Source organism: Patella vulgata, chromosome 5, assembly GCF_932274485.2.
Source record: "Patella vulgata chromosome 5, xgPatVulg1.2, whole genome shotgun sequence".
Taxonomy (NCBI): domain Eukaryota; kingdom Metazoa; phylum Mollusca; class Gastropoda; family Patellidae; genus Patella; species Patella vulgata.
Window position 1 is genome coordinate 56302569 of NC_065883.2, and position 20298 is coordinate 56322866.

At 37.0% G+C, this 20298-nt stretch overlaps 2 protein-coding genes across 2 annotated transcripts; one reads left to right on the forward strand and one right to left on the reverse strand.

Annotated features, from left to right (window-relative positions):
- The first annotated feature begins 655 nt into the window (after positions 1-655).
- LOC130012903 (photoreceptor outer segment membrane glycoprotein 2-like) lies at positions 656-6017 on the forward strand. Its single transcript, XM_056101013.1, has 4 exons — positions 656-1101; positions 2965-3052; positions 3756-3867; positions 6004-6017. Exons 1-4 carry the CDS (start codon positions 656-658, stop codon positions 6015-6017), a joined length of 660 nt encoding a protein of 219 aa, XP_055956988.1.
- On the reverse strand, positions 5719-20293 carry LOC126822040 (nuclear hormone receptor family member nhr-66). Its single transcript, XM_050550768.1, has 6 exons — positions 20165-20293; positions 14004-14110; positions 13234-13378; positions 11962-12068; positions 8529-8670; positions 5719-7193 (listed from the first exon to the last, which is right to left on the reverse strand). Exons 3-6 carry the CDS (start codon positions 13244-13246, stop codon positions 6139-6141), a joined length of 1317 nt encoding a protein of 438 aa, XP_050406725.1. The 5' UTR covers positions 13247-13378; positions 14004-14110; positions 20165-20293; the 3' UTR covers positions 5719-6138.
- Between the last annotated feature and the right edge of the window lie 5 nt (positions 20294-20298).

Here is a 20298-nt window from a genome sequence, read left to right on the forward strand (position 1 = left end):
TGAAGACGGGCATACGCCATCCAGTGTGCTATGAGGGAAATTTTGCCCGGGCAACGGCACTATCGCCTACACTTATATCGAATTCCAACTGCCAAGGGATCTTTTACGTGCATTCCAATGTTTACACGGGACCTCGGTTTTTCGTCTCATCCGAAGGACTAGACAGCTGTCCTTGTCAGGCCCTCCGTCCTGCATCACTGACAAGGGGAAACCACGTCGGAAAATCGGGATGAACTTTCTCGGCTAATGCAGGGATCGAACACCCGACCTCCAGGCAACACGTACGTAACTATATGGTAGCTGATTTTTTTTTTCGCAGGTAGCGCATCTCTGATGTTCAGAATGGCACCAATATTGTCCTTTAAAATTCTTCCGCCTTTCACATCATGACGTCATGTATATGATGACGTATATATTGCATAACGTCACGTATAGCAACATGGCGGTCCAGGATGGCAAATATTTTGGTCATCCCAAAACATTTCGCTTTTCTGGATTATTCCATAAACTGTACTAAACAGAATTGCCAATTCACGAAATGTGCATTAAATTTCGTTGTGGCGAGCAGGGGAGAGAAAGACTTGGAGGATTTCTGGCATTTTTAAACATTGGCATGGCTCTTTTTGGGTTTTGTCTTATTTGGGTAGCTGTTTACATGAAATTTAAGGTTGAAGTCAGGACAATTATTCTTGAAAATTACGACACAGGAATACTTCCACACATGTTGGTATCCATAGGATGCCTGCTGTTTGTTTTCCACATAATTGGAGCGAAGATATCTAATGATTGTGGTCATGCTGAAAGTAGAAGAACGTTCCATAATATGATGATGTGTTTTATTGTTTTGTTGGCAGCCATGAGCATAGTGTTGATTGCCGGTGGATCCATGTGTTTTGCTCACCGAAACTTTTTAGGAGATGCTTTTAAAAAAGGGTTGTTATCCTCTATGAAGTTATATAAAGAAAACGAAACTGTCAAAGAAATGATTGATCGCACACAACTGGAATTTCGATGCTGCGGTAGTACTAGTTATAAGGATTGGTTTGAAGTTAGCTGGATAAATGGAGAGGATATAAACATGGAACATCCAGATGTTCAAAGGTATAGAAGTGTGTGTGGAGTTACAAATATTTTGGGCAGTAACTCCGGCGTATGACCAATGTGTCGTTTCTTACTACCTATTCTGGAACAGCCCATGATCGTCTAGCATTGTCTCTGGCCGCGTTTGTTTCTTATTTTCTTTTTAGGACTCCAGTTTAAATATTGTGTATTTATTCTGCCACTCATTCAGTTTATGGTTACACACACAGTAACAATGATACCACATTTTGCTTCTACATTTTATATTAAGTACTGCTACACATAGGTTACAAAGTTACAAGCATAATAAAGTCATTCTCTCTAACCCGCTCTCATGCAGACTCGGTGAGTCTACTGATGGAAATTCCTACATATTCTCCCTACGAGAACTACACGGCTGTCTACCCTAGAGCGCACATTCTATTAATTATATATTCTCAGATTCACAGTCATTAATTATTCTATTGGCTAATTATGATGTAATTAATCATGTGATTGGTCACTCTTGGCAAATATGAAATGGTAACTTTCCTATCACGTGCTTTTAGAATTTATCCTTGAAAAATGCAAATGACCAACATGATTACTAAACTCTTATTCATAAACAATTTTAATTTGCGTTTATCAAAACTCTAATATTATTTTACATAGATGTTTCAAAGCACAAATTCTTTCCCTCCATATTGCTACAAATGCTTTAAAATTTTAGTCGTAGAAAGGTCGACACAACATCGTTGCGAAGACAAATAATTACAAGCTTTCTGTGCATGTAAGTGAGGTATGTCAAGGATGGTGAATTTTTTTTTAAAGCCCCATCGGACCATAACTTCCTGGATTATATCCCCTGATTGTACGAAAATCGCTTTATTTTTGTCCCGAAGAAAGCAGGAGACTATTAAAATGGGTTCGTCCGCATGTCTGCCCGTCACACTTTTTGGGACACAACAACGCCTTCTAATTGAGCTAGAATGTTCAAACTTGGTGTAGGTGTTTATTACTATTAGGTTGATGCCTTGATGGAGTTCGAAGATGAACATTTGCTGCTTAGGGTAAGCAGAGATAAGCAATTTGATTGGTTGATGCTTTGGGACACAATAACTGTAGTTCGGATTAAGTGAGAGTGATAGTTTCATTACATCAATACCTTGACTAAGTTCGATAATAACCATTTTCTGCTCAGGGTAAGCAGAGCGAGAAGCAATTTGATTGGTTGAGACTTTGGAACACATTACCTCTCCTTCTAATTGAGCAACAATGTTCACACTTGGTGTAGGTGTTTATTAGGTGAATGCCTTGATGGAGTTCGAAGATGAAAATTTTCTGGTAAGGGTAAGCAGAGATAAGCAATTTGATTGGTTGATGCTTTGGGACACGATAACTTTGGTTCTAATTAATTGAGAGTGATGAAACTTGGTGCATATTTTCATCACATCAGTACCTTGGCTAAGTTCGATAATGTCTGCTGAGGGTAAGCAGGGCGATAAACAATTTGATTGGTCGAGACTTTGAAACACAATAACTCTCTTTCTAGGTGAATGCCTTGATGGAGTTCGATGATGAACTTTGCCTGCTTACGGTAAGCAGGGATAAGCAATTTGATTGGTTGATTCTATCTGATAGAGAGTGTGAAACTTAGTGTATAGTTGATAATCAGCTTGATTGCTCGATATTTTTAAAAAAGATAAACGTTCAATTAACTAATATGTGTCATCTATTTTTGGGGGGATTTCGGCGAGGGACATCAGCCTCACTGTTGGCTTGTTGGTTTTTTTGGGGGTTTTTTTCTTTCTTTTTTTTTTAAATTGAATCTTGCATTTCCTTATTGAATCTTGCATTTCGTTCTTGAAGATGTTTAGTGTCATTTGTTATTTTTTTTCTCTTCAGCAATTTAAAACATGGTAATTATTATGGTGATGATGTTCCATTCAGCTGCTGTAGAATTAATTCATCAAGACCGTGTATATTTCATAAAGTTTCTCAAAGATCAGCCCATCCTCATTATGGAGACATCACGTTGAATAAAAAGGGCTGTTCAGGTGTTCTTTCCTTGTTTTATGAAGATACAGTTTTATTACCAACGGGCACTGCCGTGTTTTCTTCAATAGGGTTTGAGGTGAATAATAACCACCATATTGTTTAACCAGCAAACATATGGAAGTACGGAAGTAAGGGGATTTAGCAGAAGCTGGACTAGCCCTTGTCCTATAAACTGCAGTATCTAAGATCAAATTGGGTAGCTAAATGCTTGTTACGAGATGTCGAGACATAACCATCGGTGCCACATTCAAGAACGTGATTTATGCGAACTGGTGTTCTTTAGCCTAAAGTTGAAACTATTCCGACCGACTTTACTTTTCAATAAGTCAGTTGAAACTTTGGTATTTATTCCTAAAACAACTCTTCGTTAATTGATTTTCGTCATAATCGTTCTAAACTTGTCGACCGGTCATATCCAGATATAATACTCAACTTTCTAGACCCGTTAAGGTTTTATAATCAACCCACATTGACGATTATACCACGTCCAATTTAATAGCATTCAGCATTCACGTTTACAAATTTTGCGACCCCCCCCCCCCCCCCGCCCCCATACGAAAATAAAATAAAAAAATGGAGTGATCAAATCGACCAAGAAAAGGACTACGGCTAACATTAACCATTTTGTCTTGTTTCAGTGGTTAATAATTATACTTCTACGACACTTACAAACATCCATCAATGAAGCTATAGAGGAAGGTGATCCGGAAGGTGGTGGAGATGCTTATTGTTTCTCTCAAGCTCCATGCTGTGAAAGTGAAGATCCCTTAAAACCGCTTAAGCGACGCGACAAACTCGCAGGTGGGTAGCGGGCATACCGAAAAAAGAATTCGTAACTGAATTCTAATGATATAATATATTAATCACATTCCCCTTGTAATAAGGCAGGCACCCAAGCTCGACACGCAATAAACATAGTAAATAAAGCAAGTGGACGGCACAAGATCATGGAAACTATATCACTTTGTCTCCCCTCTGTTATTATTATTCGTATATTGTCGACGCCTCTGTTCGTGTTGATATTATTTTTCAAACTTACTGGGCTTTTAACGTAAAAGCTATCGAAACCTTATACTCGCTCCATTGACTAGAGATTTTGAGATGCCTTTGTGAATCTTGCTGAGTTTATTAAACTACTTATTTAAAGGCATGGAACCCGTCGGAATTCAGAGTTGTGCCCTCTATTATTCGCAGAGCTGTTGTCTCTGTCACTGAAACCTTTTTATTGCTGGAATAGTTTGACCAGTATTTGCGAATTCATTGCACTTGTCATCAAAACCTTGTAAACACTCTATGGGCCAAAATTTGTAAAGTTTTCTTTTCAAATATCCTGAGATTTACTGTAATCGGAGAAACCTTGTCGTCGAAATCTTGTAATTGGTCTCTGTGTCACAGTTTTTGAGATAATTTAAACAATGAAATGAAATGGGGTTTAACGTCCTGCTGTTTTGCTCCGACTGGGCTAATGAAGGCGGACTTACGCCATACAGTGTGCTACGCCCTACTCTTATATCGAATTCCAACTGCCAAGGGATCTTTTACGTGCACTCCAATGTGTACACGGGACCTCGATTTTTCGTCCCATTCGAACGACGAGACAGCTGTCCTTGCCAAGTCCTCCGTCATGCACCACTCGCAAGGGGAAAGCATGCCGGAAAATCCCGATGAACTTTCTCGTCCAACACCGGGATCGAACCCGCGACATCCAGGCTAGCGAGCCAGTGTCTTACTCACTTAGCAGTAGCCACTGTGGCTCCCATAATTTAAACAAAACTTGCTGTTATTGGTTGAATTGTGATAAGGATGGACCCTGTAGGAATCCTGTATTGGTTATTAACTTCTGACAGTCCATTCATTTGTAATTGTTGATTGTAATTGAATAGAGATCAAACATTGAACTGTTTCAGAACAAGATGATGATGACGATGATGGCGATGGTGGGGGTGGGGCGTCGAAAAAAAAGAAAAAGCGCAAAAGAGATGATAGTGGTGGTAATGATGATGGTGATGATGATGATGATGATGATGATGGTGGAGGCGGAGGTGGTGGTGGCGGCGGAAATAAGAGTAAAAAGGGTAAAAAAGATAAAAAAGATAAAAAAGACAAAAAAGACAAAAAAGATAAGAAAGATAAAAAAGATAAAAAAGATAAGAAAGACAAGGGCAAAAAGGGAAAGGATAAAAAGAAGGGTAAAAAAGAAAAGAAGGATAAGGATAAGAAAGGGAAGAAAGGAAAGAAGGATAAGAAAGGAAAGAAGGATAAAAAGGGAAAAAAGGATATGAAAGGAAAGAAGGATAAAAAGGGGAAAAAAGGTGGGAAGAAGGGAAAGAAGGGTGGGAAGAAACCCAAGAAAGCCAAAAAACCTAAGAAGAAAAAACCAAAAGGAAGAAAACGCCGGGGCAGGAAACGTTAATTGATATAACATGATAATTTAAAGAAATATTTGAAAAAATGCAATGATATACACCAAACAGTTATTACTACCGGTATTAATGAAAAAAAACAAAATATACGCAATGTTTAAATACATAAACAGGCGAAATAGTTAGGGTTCTTCATAAACATATTACATTTATTCATATGTATTCCTTTATTCCAGTATTGTTTGTTCTTTCACATTTAATGATATATTTCCTTGACAGTAGCGATACTAAAATATATCAGTTACCAAAACTCCCCGTATCTTTAGATATTTCAAAGGAAACTTGTTTGACAATATACAAAGCCACTATTATATTACATTTACAACATAATGAATGGAGACTCCGCGATAGCAAAGCCTGGCTCCGTGGTTGGCGCTCTGTTAATAATGATTTTACTATTGGTTTACCATGCAATTTGGGTCTACAATTTAATTTATCTTTATAATTTCAAATATAATTTCAGATACAATACTCTGAGCTGTTCGACCCAACTACGTCCGTCCGAGTGAACATATCTTCAAGGGGTAGAATTAACAGCTATGTTAAACCGTAATAATGTGCATGTAGATAAGAACAATCAAGTCAGGATATCCGTGTATCAACTCCAGCCCCAGATATCAAAATTAAAATCCAGTTTGTCAAAAGAATTGGGTTCTTCGGAGACATCAAATCTAGGAAGTTGTTTATAACTATCAGCGTTTATCATGTTTTGCGCATCTTTTGTTGAATTAAAAGTCGGGAATTTGGTGTGTAAATTTAGTTGATCACACATTATTCCAGGCGTTTTGCATAAGTTATTTTTCTGGAATTTAGGGTAAACAGGTTGAAATTCACGAAGTGGTACCTTGCCTGGAAATGGTTGGGGTGTAATTAGGCTTTCAAAAAATGTATCTGGAATATCTGTAATCTGACTTTTCATTCTCCTAGCATTAGTATTTAATTGTTCTGAATCGTGCGATAAAAGGTTTTGATCTTCATTAATATTGTTGGTAATGGTGCGCCGCCATTCCTTTGAAGAAGACGTCGATTCAGTAAAGTAGCCAAAGGCCTGGTAAGCATTCTTTGGAACATTTATATTCGACTTTGATGGACTGGTTGCCACATATCTCAAATCCGGCATAGACACAAAATCAGCTGATTTGTATAACTGGGTACAGTTTTCTTCCAAAACTGGCCACAAATTGTGTTGCTCATTATTAAAATTGTTCGAAGTTGGTATATGCCAACCCTCGTTATTTCTTGACATATTATAATGGATATTATCCATTGATCTGGTTCGAAGAGTAGACTGTAACGGGTAGTAATTTGGGTTATCATTCTGGTATTGTTGATCTAGTTCTACAGTAAAAAAAGATGGTAAATCCCCATAAACGCCAGCTGCTGTATTTGTAGATGATTCTATTGTGGATGATAACGTTCGTGGCATTCCAATGTCATTAGCAATGTGTTCATTTCCGATAGGGTCACGTACATTTTGAACGTTTTCCACACAATAAGAAACATCACGCGCCTCATTTCTATGTCCATTGTTTGCATCATTGTATATTCTCGGTTCCAATAAATCTTTTATCCACTTTTCATCTTCAGCCTTACTTACAGTCTTATTTCTAACTGAAAACCGTGGATATTTGTGCGGGCGACCCATCTTGATAGCTAAAAATACAGAAAAGGACACATGGGGACGTAAGGAAGAGTTTTTAAGCTCCAATTATGTAAAAGATAAATGTTCAGGACACATATTAGTTGTGTATAATTTTCACTGCTCCCTCTATCTTGCAAGGATCAGCGTCTAGTCGTTCGGTGAAATGAAAAACTGGGGACCCGTGTACACGTAGGCATGCACGTAAAATAACCCTTGGAAGTTTGAATTCGGTGAAGTGGGAGCGGAAACACCACTGTACGTGCAAACTTACCCCTACACCACACAGCATGACGTATGCCTGTCCACCTTATCCCGGTTGGTGCAGAACACTATTGGACCTTAAACCCCATTTCATATTTATATTTGTGGGTCTCAAAGGAGAACTGCACATCTTGGTTCCTTTCGATATTCGCGCATATTGAATCATAACTTCCTGTATTATGGCCCTTGATTGTTCAAAAAATCGCATTCTTAGCTGGTTTAAAAAAAAACATTTAAATATATCACCGTTACACCTTAATGATGGCTGAGTTCGAATTTCGTCAAAATCGGACCAAAACTGCCGGGTCAAATTTCCGCCCCTCGTACGCAAATAGTGTAAATATTTGGTTTATCAAGGTTGTGGACCCTCTAGAGGCCACAATTTTTATCCGATTTTGATGAAACTTGAAATACTTGTTTATAACCCAAAGATCTTAATTCCTTCGATATTCGCGTATATCGGATCGTAACTTCCTGGATTATGGCCCTTGATTGTACGAAAAATGTTCTCTATCCATCTCTTGCAAAATGTGGACGTATCTTGCCTGTCAGCCACTGGTTATTTTTATTATTAGCCTTCAGGCGACTCATTTCTTTTCTAGTCTTCCAAAGTCGATTGTTTAACTGGGCGATTGTTCTTTTATGACACTTTGACAAGCGCCGCAAATACCTATTTTTATAGCCCACATTTTCATGTGGACGTATGTTGTCGTCGTCCCTGTGCGATCTGCGAATCCACGTGCGCTGTATTAACCTTTGCTCACTCCAGAAAATCTCCTCACTGGTGCAGTCAGGCAGATAAGTGTGTCAGTTTTTATAAGGACACTATTTTAATGAGACCGTTTCCATGTAACCGGCGAAAACACGAAAATGGAAAGTCGCCAAAACATGGAACAGATATCTTTTGTTAATTAAGGTGGTCCTATTTTTATTTAATGGTCATGCATCGTTGACACGCGATGTTATGGATTGTTAGGTCATGGAAACTTGTTAACAACTGGGTCCGATTATCGACATGGAAACTAGTTAAAAACTGGGTACGCTTATCGCGAACTTGTAGCCTACATAATTTATACCAAACTTACCACTTCGTGACATGCCAACTCTTACACACTTCATATATCGACATAAACGACACGTATTTCTAGTCTTTGGGTTTATCGGACAGGTTCTCTTGTCTTTGCATACCAGAGTTGAATTTTCCAAAAGACAACGACGAAAAAACTTCTGTAAGATATAATAAATTATACTTTATATTATATCCTTTAATCATTATCTACATTGTGAAGGTCTTATCACGTAACACTAGCATTTGTCCTGATAAGACCGTGAACAATTTGTAATAGTCGATGATATCAATGGCGTGGGTGATTGGGGTCAGAGGGGCGACGAATCATGCGAAAGCCAAATAGATTCAAATGTCTGCAGTTGAGCTACAACATACAATGCCGAAATCGACAAAACAAGTGATACAAGAACATGATATGAATCCCCTGGGGCAGGGATCCCGAGCCAAACAAAAGGGCCCCCGAATCGGAGAAAAGTCCCCCTTTGAGTTCAGGGCTATGGAAAACCAAACAGCTCTTTATTCGGTGTTCTTAAAATTATTTGTTCTTAATTCATAGTCCTTAATTCTTATTTCTTCCTTTGTTGTATTTCGACATTTGTATACTAAAACTAACGTTTGTGTCTTAAAATCAATATTTGTTTTACAAATCAATATTTGTTTTACAAATCAATATTTGTTTTACAAATCAATATTTTCCTTGAATGACATTGCTTGATAAAGATACCTGTAAGAGTATTGAAACGTTGCATGTAATAAACCAAGAAGTAGTAAATCCATAAAGTTGTGTTATTATGAAAAATCAATATTTGTTTTACAAATCAATATTTGTTTTACAAATCAATATTTGTTTTACAAATCAATCAATATTTGTTTTACAAATCCGACATTTTTAAATTGTATCTTTGTTTAATTTAATTGTATTTTAATATAATGATCCATACATTAGTGCACATAGGCCAAGTTCTCGGTTGTTTTCGGTGGCTGGATATTCGTTGGCGTTGGCTATGGTGAGTGGTATCAGGACTTACTTGCGATGGTTTTGTCTAACGCGTGTTGGTTTATGTTTGGCACACTTATTATTATCCATGCGTCAGCGTTCTTCCCCCGATCTAATGCAAATCGCAAATCGCTCGCTACTAATGACTTGAATTCCACTATCAGATCCGGATTAAAATAATGTCGGCCCCTGCTGTGACACCCCCCCCCCCCCCCCCCCCCCGTAATATTTCCAAAATCTTTCATTTTCACAAGGCTAACGACGTTTAAAATTCAAACATTTGCTTTAGGTACATGTACTTTCTTTCAATCGAATTTCTCCACCCAAAACTATTTTCAGCATTTACTATTGAATTAACTTTTCACTTAACCTGCTGCAGTCCCTAATGCTCGTGCTATAAGCTGATCCTGCCCACCTTATTGTGCATAGTCATTAATTTTGGACCATAATCCACAGGCAGTTATTAACATGAAATGTCGTATGTTTAATGTCCCATAATCAGTGCTGTTAAAGTGTAATTTTGTTTCAATGGAGTCGGTGATTAATTCACCATTGCAGAATCACTATACAATTAGAATCCTCCATCTTTATTCAAACTACTTTTGTTGGTCTCCCCAACCACAAGAGGCTGGTAACAAGGGATAGGAAATTGAGTTAACATCCGTAACAGTGATGACTTCATGAAAGCCTTTCCAAATGAAATGTGTGGTTTCAATAAGCTTTCCATGATTCTTTTTATAACGTGAGTTTCATCTCTGCATACACCTTTGTCACGTGGAAAATGTCAGATGCTTTAATCAAGATCTCCATGACACAGGTGTTTACGTCCTACTTTTCTCCGCCAACCTGGTTAATGAATTAAAGTGAACTCATGGGGAAATTTGGCCTGGACAGTGGTGAATTCCTACTATCAAGGTTTCTATTTGTTAACACTGGGCCTCGGTTTTTTGTTCCACCCGAACGACTATATGCTTGCCAGGCCCTGCGTCCTGCACCAATTACATGTGGAATCCTCGCCGGAAAATCCCGATTGACTTTCTAGACCAACAAAGGGATTTTGAGGAAGAGTAGGCAGAAACGAAGCTATCTTGGAAAATTGGCCCGTCATAGACCAATGCATGGCGTATGCCCGTCTTCATAAGTGCATGGTGCAGAGTAGTAGTAGGTTAAAGGAGCTAAACTTGTAATTCAATATTTTCCGTAATATTCGAAATTAAAACACGAATTAAAATTCAATATGGGCCCTTTTCAATCAATATTGATGTTGTTATCTGGTCGGGAAAATATAGGTTCCTAATATCCAATATTCCAGACACAATTAACATTTTAAAATCTGTACATGAGTCGTGTACACTATGGTTTCGGGTGCCATTTGCAATGAACAAAGAAAATAATATCCTACAAGGCAATGCGGACGTAATTAGTAATGGGTGGTTCACGTATTTCATCTTACATAATTGATTATAAATTACAATAAAAATTTTAAACTTGAATATAAATCACTTCATAGGCAGTGCGGAAGTAATTAGTAATGGGTGGTTCAAAAACGACAAAATAATAGTTTTAATAAAACGCGTAGAATGGACTAAGCAGGCGGAAACGACTGCCGTTCAATTTGGACAGTTCAAGTATTTCACCTAACATATATATAATTGATTATAAATTACAATACGAATTTAAAAATTGAATATAAATCACTTCATATACATTCAAATTTCATTAATATTAAAATAATATTATGTGCGTCTATTATCTTTTTCGACTATTTTAAGGAAATGAAATGAAATGAAATGGGGTTTAACGTCCTACTGGTCTGCTCCTATACTGGGCTAATGAAGACGGGCATACGCCATACAGTCTGCTATGAGGGGAATTTTGCCAGGGCAGCGGCACTATCGCCTATTCTTATATCGAATTCCAACTGCCAAGGGATCTTTTACGTGCATTCTAATGTATACACGGGACCTCGGTTTTCGTATCATCCGAAGGACTAGACAGCTGTCCTTGTCAGGCCCTCCGTTCTGCACCACTGACAAGGGGAAACCACGTCGGAAAATCCAGATGAACTTTCTCGGCCAATGCAGGGATCGAACATCCGACCTCCAGGCTAGCGAGCCAGCGTCTTAACCACCTAGCCACCGTGGCTCCCCGACTATTTTAAGGTTCACAAGAATAGAGCCTTACGCCCTTTAAACCGACTTTCATTTGTTTTTCGCCAGATTTTGGCAACGAAATAAGAGACAGGTAAGTGTGCCAAATCTCATCTACAGCAGTGTAATTTTTAAAGATTTCTTGGGGAAGACCCTAGAACTGTTCGCTTAATCTACCCCTGAATTTAATGCATACAAATTATTTATTATTTGGTTCGTTATACCCCTTTCTTAATATGCATATTTCTCAGTAATATTAAACAAGGTAGAATGAATTTAGTTGTCTTGAAAATTGTTCTTACCTTGCATCCTTCACAAGTGTGAACGCCAAAATGGATGCCATTAGCTAAATCTCCACAAACTAGACACAAACATCGACCTTCTTTCGGTGATAAAAAATCTGGCTTTTCTAGATAAAAAAAGTTGTACGACAAGAATAAGATTCATTTGACCAGTTAAAACAGATGTGTTAAAAAGGAGAAATCACAGATATATTTCAGTGAATAAAACTGGTTATTAAAGGAGCTAAATCGCTAATATTTGGGACCTAGAGATTTACACAAATGAGTTGCAACGCATATAATAGTGTAATATGAATGTATATAAACTGATTTACATTCAATCGTTTCTGTTTTTTTCTGTAATGTCTAATCCATTATGTTCGGCGAAATATGCCAGTCTCAATCGAATGGCAGTCTCTAGCGTCTGGTTATTCCAGTGTACACCGATAGTATTTATTGCGCATGCTCCCCAGAAAAGAATAAAGTGTCACCGTTTGACATGACTTGTGGAATATATCTAGCGTAGATCTGTGAGGCCCTTGTTACAAATGGCACTGAAACGCCTTATGGTGCACGATTCGTGTACCAATTACCAATGGTAAAATGTTTATCGTATCAGAAGCCCATCTTTTCCCGGTAAGATCACAACCTCAATGTTGATTTAAATTGACAAATAATTCGTGTTTTCAATATCGAAGACTTTGGATGATATTGAGTTAGGGCACACTAAGAAAATGTGAAAAACCACGTGATCCCAATTGAGTATTCAACTGCATGGCGTCTACTGATAAGTTCATAGCTGTATTTTTCTTTATTTGGTTTGAGTCATTTTATGTGTCTATGACTAGTCTCTGTCTGCTGTTGTATTCAGTCTGACTTATCATGTTTTTATTTCGCAAAATTCAAATATTTTTCATATATTTTTATCCAGGTGTGCCGCTATTTTTTCATATGTTCCAAGGTGTGCCGTTGGCAAAAAAAGATTGAGAACCACTGAGTTATAGACTTGGCTGCTTTAATGTATCAAAGGTTCTTAATAACTATATACATATCTGAAGCAACTATGTTTTCAAAGAAAAAATAATGTCCAGGTTTGGGGGCGAACATTTGTTTAGCAAGCACTTTGTGCCTGGAAAAAACTTGTCTATAACTCTTTGAATGGCATTTAGTAATTGGAACATAATCAAATACAACACTATTTACGGATAACAATTAAACTATAGCAATTGGTATGCATAAATAGTGTTGTATTTGATTGTCTATATCTCATAGAAAAAGAAAAATTAAATTTACCGTTTCTTTTCATTCCTGATAGTACACATCTTTTATACCGACACTGTTGACATTTTATTCTGCTGTTCTTAAAGACATTGCAATTTTTGTCACATGTAGACGTAAACTGGGGCTCCCCGTCCTTAGTACAGCGTATAAAAAAGCTCTGAAATATATAAAATGCTTGAAATATCAATCTCAGTTGTCATACAAAAGAGTGTGGAGTTTATTTGTCACTGTGTAGTTCGGTCTGGAGCGGTTATATCCGTGGGGTGATTGGGGCTATTGTCAGACATCGTACATTGTCGTACATTCAGGGCCGGGTAAAGCCTGCATGGGACCCTTTGCATAAAATGTCACTGTGGCTCTTGCATCAACAGTGAAAGGGTGCACATTCTGGTCAGTGTCCGTCACACTCACACAAATGCAATTTGTATGACAGTATGGTAGTTAGATAGATGGATTTATTTGGCACAAGCATTATTGAACATAATAAATAAAATCATAATATTATAAAATGATAAATTATAGTATGTTTATATAAAACAATTTTAGAACTAATCTGTGGGCCCCTTTAATTATTGGACCCCCCCCCCCCCCCGCCCTTAATCCCTGCATAAACAAATACATCGTCACGTGACTTCAATTCATTGGAACATTAATAGTAAAATTATTGAAACCCATCAATTTCCAGTGTTGTTACTAAACAATTAACAGAAAAAATACATAAAAATTATTTATGTATGGACGTTTGTTAAAACTTAGAAGATTACACTTCATTCATTATTTACCTTGCATGGTAGACAGACAATGGCACCAAAATAATGACCACTTGCTTCCTCGTCACATACTGAACATCTGACTTCTTTCTTTAGCGTTTGTATATCATCTATACACCCTACAATTAGTATAATACATGAAAAATAGTAATAAGATAATATTAAAAAGACCGATCCATATATTGGGTTGAATAATCTAAAAATTTGTTTTTATCGATTTCTTTGTGTATATCCATGCAATATCTGTTGCTGTCAAAAACTTACCTTTGGTTTCCATTCTCTATAATTAAATGGCAACATTTAAACAGTTTCTATTACTTTTGTAAATAATGAATATTCATAAGATAGATAAATGCCACCTACATCTGGCAACGATTTCACTTTATCAGGAACATATCTCTTGACCCATTTTTTGTTAGATATGGAATTGACGTAAGACATCGTATTTATTCGTGCTTCAACCGTGTGCTTATAGCTTAAAGAGGATGAACCTCTTTTAAGTCAAAATTAATTGGTTTGATCGCATGTGTTATTTTGATATTAGGGAAATGAAATGAAATGAAATGAGGTTTAGCGTCCTACTGTTCTGCTCCTAAACTGGGCTAATGAAGACGGGCATACGCCATACAGTGTGCTATGAGGGAAATTTTGCCCGGGCAGCGGCGCTACGGCCTACTCTTATATCGAATTCCAACTGCCAAGGGATCTTTTACGTGCACGCCAATATGTACACGGGACCTGGGTTTTTCGTCCCATCCGAACGATTAGACAGCTGTTCTTGTCAGGCCCTCGTCCTGCATCACTGACAAGGGGAAACCACGCCGGAAAATCTGGATGAACTTTCTCGGCCAATGCAGGGATCGAACACCCGACCTCCAGGCTAGCGAGCCAGCGTCTTACACACGGAAACTACTTGGAATCCTAACGATTCCACTTTCCCGTTAAGAAGGACGAACTATACTTATGAAATATATGAGATGCGGCTTAATCGGATATCAAATGACTTAAGATTATATCTACTACTTCTTATATCCCTACCCAATGGTCCTTGTAATTAGTATATGAAATGAAATGGCTATAACGTACTACTCGTCTGCACCGTCTGAGCTAATGACTCTCACATCGAATTCCAACTGTCATGGTTCTTTTATCTGCACCTTTGTCCCACGCGAATGGCTAGACGCCCTCCGTCCTGCATCACGCACAAGAGAACCTACACTGGAAATTCATGGAGACCTTTCGGTCAACACCGGGATCAAACTCCAGGGGGCCTGGCAACAAGAGACAACGTATAGTCTTTCGGATGGGACGTAAAACCGAGGTCCCGTGTACACATGCAAGTAAAATATCCCTTGGCAGTTGGAATTAGATATAAAAATACACTTCTCCTTCATTGTAACCCTATCATTATGACGACAGGCGGAGCTACACACAATTGAAATGGCTGTAAAAATTATTTATTCCCTCTTCTTTTTTTTCCGTTTCGACATTTATATTCGGATTTATCGAGTATTAGATGGACAGTACAGTTGAATTAGAAAAACTTTACATTTCTGAAAAGCTGAAAAAAAGGTTGATGTAAATTACGTTTGTGTATAATTTGAAAGAATTAGTATGGGATTAGATTTTAACATCCGAGTAATTTAAAGTAACACGAAAGCAACTGAAGATAGGTAAGATAGAAATAAACTATAACACATACTTATGGAAGAACAATTACTGATTTATTTGGGCGACGTTTCCAAGAGTATTCTCTCAACGTTTTTAAGCAATTACTGATTTATTTGGGCGACGTTTCGAAGAGTATTCTCTCAACGTTTTCAAGCAATTTGGGCGACGTTTCGAAGAGTATTCTCTCAACGTTTTCAATCACGCTTGAAAACGTTGAGAGAATACTCTTCGAAACATCGCCCAAATAAATCAGTAATTGTTCTTCCATACTTGCTTAAAAACGTTGAGAGAATACTCTTCGAAACGTCGCCCAAATAAATCAGTAATTGTTCTTCCATAAGTATAGTTTATTGCTCTATTCAATTACTAAATGCCTCTAAAAGATCATTAAGATAGAAATGTAACGAAATGAAATGTGGTTTTATGGAACGTCAGCACCAACCGGAATATATTCCGCCAAACATTTGGTGATAATCTCGAGACAAGCTAAATTATATCACAGAAAAAAAAAATAATATGCATACGACCTTCCACTACAACCTGTCAGATCTTCATGTAGTGGAGGTCATTAAAGTATATAAAAAAGAAACGAAATATAGATCTGTATTTTAATCAGATTGTAATGATGGTTGATATGTAACACTACGGGGACAGATGTGACTTTAATCAGGAACTTCCAGAAAACGGCCAGTGACACTAGGGTGACGATTATAGTCAGGACATTCACGCTGTATATAAAACCTTTAGGATCAATCGACTCTGGAACACTGTGTTGTTAAAACTATTTTTATATATCAAATACAAAAAACTATACAACATCTATGATAGTACATTAAGGGGTATTGTAATATCTAGTCTGAGTTTAACAAGCCTAGAACTCAAACCTAACGGTTGAAATACAACATATTGTCTCTGTGCCAGCCTCGAATCAGAGGCACAGAGTGCGTCCTACGAACTCCGCATGATGTCGATATCCTGACCTGTAAGCCGAGGCGACTAAACATACGGCTAGGAGCGCCGGATGATGTCTGAAGGGAAATGTACCCATCTCGTTCTTATATAACAAATATAGATATTTCAACGATTAGGACGGGACAATTACCATGTTTTACGTCAACATTATTCTATTTAATTCGACTAATCGATCTGTGCACGAAATGACTGGACGATAGTAACCCCCTTCCAGAATTGGATAGCCTACTGGCATAACTGCCAGTGAGTTAGTCTAAGAAATTAGTAGAATAATGCAAAGTACTTCATTAGTCTAGTTTTCTTCACACATTCTGTAGCAGTGAATAATCGCTAGGCCTCTACAATCACCGATAAGGATGACATCAATGCGACTTAATGAGTCTCAAATATTAACTCTTTTCCGCCGACAAATTAAATTCCAAAACATTTTTTTGATGTATTAGAAAAATAAATAAAGATGTTTGAATTATTTGTAGGTAAAAATTATTTTCTATTCAGTGTAAATGGGTATTAAAATGACTAAAAGGCAGCATTCTGCCCGAAGCAGTAACGTCTTACGCGCCATTCAGCCAATGATTGACGCTGTGTGCTCTGACGGCACGTGTTAAAGGCAGTCATCTTTTACAGAGACACTAGAAGAATCGTAATTCTCTGTGAAACAGATTGATCCCGTAGGTAAAGAATTTCTATATTAGCCAGAACACCTTTAATAGAACTAAAATAACCCTATAGTACACTGTTAAAATTATATGTATATTTACAGTTATAAGAATAGTAAAAACACAGTATCAGATTTGTCATGTCACATGGTTTGTTAACTTACATTTAAAACGATGTAGATGCATGTGAATACAAGGCGTATGTAAGATTACATCAAATTTAGTGTAGTAATACAACCATATGTCAGTTTACATCACGGGGGCTGTATATTAACAGAAATGCCCTTTGAAATATTATTTTTACAGAAAATTGTAAATTTACTGTCAAATAGTGGTCACATTGGTTATTACCCCTTTGACAACATATCGAATTTTGGGCAAAATAATTACTGTTCTGTCAGTCAATTTAGTCCATTTTAGAGAAATAGGTTATTCAAAATATGAATGCTCCGAACTGGCTAATAGACAGGCATATGCTATACATTGAGTTGTGTGGGGCATTTTGCTTGGAAGGTGTCATACCACCTACTCTTTCCATTGTAAGGAGCAGAACAGTAGCACATTAAACCCCATTTCATTTAATTTCTTTACATTATCGAATGTTGCGTTACATACTCGGCTAAAAGTTCCGAAAAACTATCTGTGTTCGCCAAGATCAAACCTAGAACTAATTAGCCAAGCGGGGACAAACACATTCCTTTTAGTAATGTTACATCGGAAAATTACATAATACATAATTCTACAATAGTTATGAGGTACTAATACATAAACTCTGTCAAAATACACAATATGTTTTTGTTTTAAATGTTATTGTACAAATTAATGTAAATTAACATCATGGTAATTTTACATGTACTCCATTTACAGATATGTAATTTTACCTTGGATGTATAATAGCTAGAGGTAAAGTTACATTACAGACTCTGAAATAACATGCAATGTTAACATGCAGTTATTACGATGGCAATATTTTTGCCAGTAAAAAAGAGGTAAAAATACATAAAAATTTTAACAGTGTATTACAGCTAGGTAGAAGTGTAAAATTCTAAATTTGTTAGATGTTCATGCTAAACATGTAAAGCGTCAATGAAGAAGACATTTTTCGTCTTAATGATAGAAATAAGATGAAATAGAATTAAAATTCAAGCTGAACAAATAAAGAAATTGGATTATGCATTGTCTTAAATTAGAAATTACATGAACAGAAGTTAGAAATTAGACAATGGCACGACATTAACAAATTTAGAATTTTGAATCTAATATCCCGCCATGACTTATCGTTCTATAGTCAATAAGCACCCGAAAAGTATTGCGATTTTGAAACCTTTTTGCTGTTAAAATTGTTTAACTATCAGTTAAGGGTCCTTTCGCGGTCTAGGGAGCCGAAAATGTTTTGAAGTTTTGTAGTAATATCGGACTTCCTTGTTGTGTTTCTTTTGTGATAGTAAATAAAACCACAGGTTAGTTCGTTTCTACATCTTTATTGTTAAACTGTGTGGCTTCGAAGGTCCTCTTTCTCAATAAAGCATAGATGATAGCTGCTCGGAATATCTGGGTGAGCTCTGATGAATTTCACTCAACACCCTCTTTTATAACCTCCTAATTTCTGTACGTTATAGACTGACCTTGGCGTTAATTTCCTTCCCAAATATGGAATAAACATCTCCATTCTAGTCTACCAGGACTGGGGGGGGGGGGCAGAACATTACCTTGGCGTTAATTTCCTTCCCAAATATGGAATAAATATTCCCATTCTACCAAGACCAGGGGGGAGGGGGCAGAACATTACCTTATTTGTTCTACCAAACGCATGTCATAAGGAGATAGAATTTGATGGGGACATTTTGACAATGGTAAGGGTTTTACCAAATTATCACTGTATTTTTATATATAAAATATATCATTCACTTGCATTAGTCCGTGGGAATTGACTCTACAGACAGTGTGAACCAATAAAGTATTACAGTTTACGGAACATTTTGCTTAAATTCTACTTCCGATTGACAACTCATTACTGAGTACTATGCCTGAGCTAAATCTGCTTATTGCATGTCTTATTCTGGTTTCAAATATAAATATTATATTATTTAGACATTTATTCACATGACAAGCCCACGACTATTTAGATCAAGATATTAGCTAAGATATTGAGTGGATTAGACAATGCTCCACGCCTTCGTTAAACGTTGATGTGGACGAAACTCAAAGAGACTGTCAATTAAAGGACTGAAAAGCGAGACGTTATTATTAGGACAATGGTACTTGACAATGAAGACAATTTAGGCTATGTATTGTCAAAAATATTCATAACTTCGCTCAGAATAAAGTAATCTTCTATACATGCATTTTTAATTTTCTACTTTTGAACTGTTATAGCAAGAACTGCCAGCTCTTCATCTAAATCATACATCTTTAATGATTAGCTGTTTGCTTGATTTTTTTTGTTCTACAGTCACTTAAGTCTGCATGGCTGGCCCTGGAATTTTTGCTAGATTAGCCAATAGCAACAAAAATATAGGCCCAAGTATGCTATAGGTAACGGGGACACAAAAACATATGCATGGCCCTGATAATACTAATAACAAAAAACAGGAAAAAATTATTGTTTATATGTAGGCCCAAGCAGATAACAGAATTGACTTTACAAGAAGTAGACTAATGTATTGTAACTATTCAAGCTACCCAGTACCATTTATAATAAATAGGCCTAAATATTATGTGACGTTCAAAGTGCATTAAATAGATTTGATATGATTGCAAGAAAGAGACATACAGAATTCAGGTCAAACATTGTGAAACTGGTACGTTTCCTTTATAAGACAAGGTCTTTAATTTTTGTCAGAAGCATACAATATTACAAGTCATCCTTACTCTAAACTAATGTTTAGTACACTTGGTCAGCTGTTGCTTTGTCTGTAGCTAGTGGAAAGCGTTCAGCCCAACGAAAATTTTGGAAAAGTTGGAACCTGGAACTAATATCAAGTCAATGGGGAATTATGGTGGCC

Coding starts and splice junctions, on each gene's coding strand:
- LOC130012903 (XM_056101013.1), top strand. CDS start 656: ATGAAATTTAAGGTTGAAGTCAGGACAATTATTCTTGAAAATTACGAC. Junction 1,102..2,964: donor GAACATCCAGATGTTCAAAG/GTATAGAAGTGT, acceptor TTTTCTCTTCAG/CAATTTAAAACATGGTAATT. Junction 3,053..3,755: donor GACCGTGTATATTTCATAAA/GTTTCTCAAAGA, acceptor GTCTTGTTTCAG/TGGTTAATAATTATACTTCT.
- LOC126822040 (XM_050550768.1), bottom strand. Junction 8,671..11,961: donor ACACTTGTGAAGGATGCAAG/GTAAGAACAATT, acceptor TATATCTTACAG/AAGTTTTTTCGTCGTTGTCT. Junction 7,194..8,528: donor AGTTGGCATGTCACGAAGTG/GTAAGTTTGGTA, acceptor CTGTATTTTTAG/CTATCAAGATGGGTCGCCCG.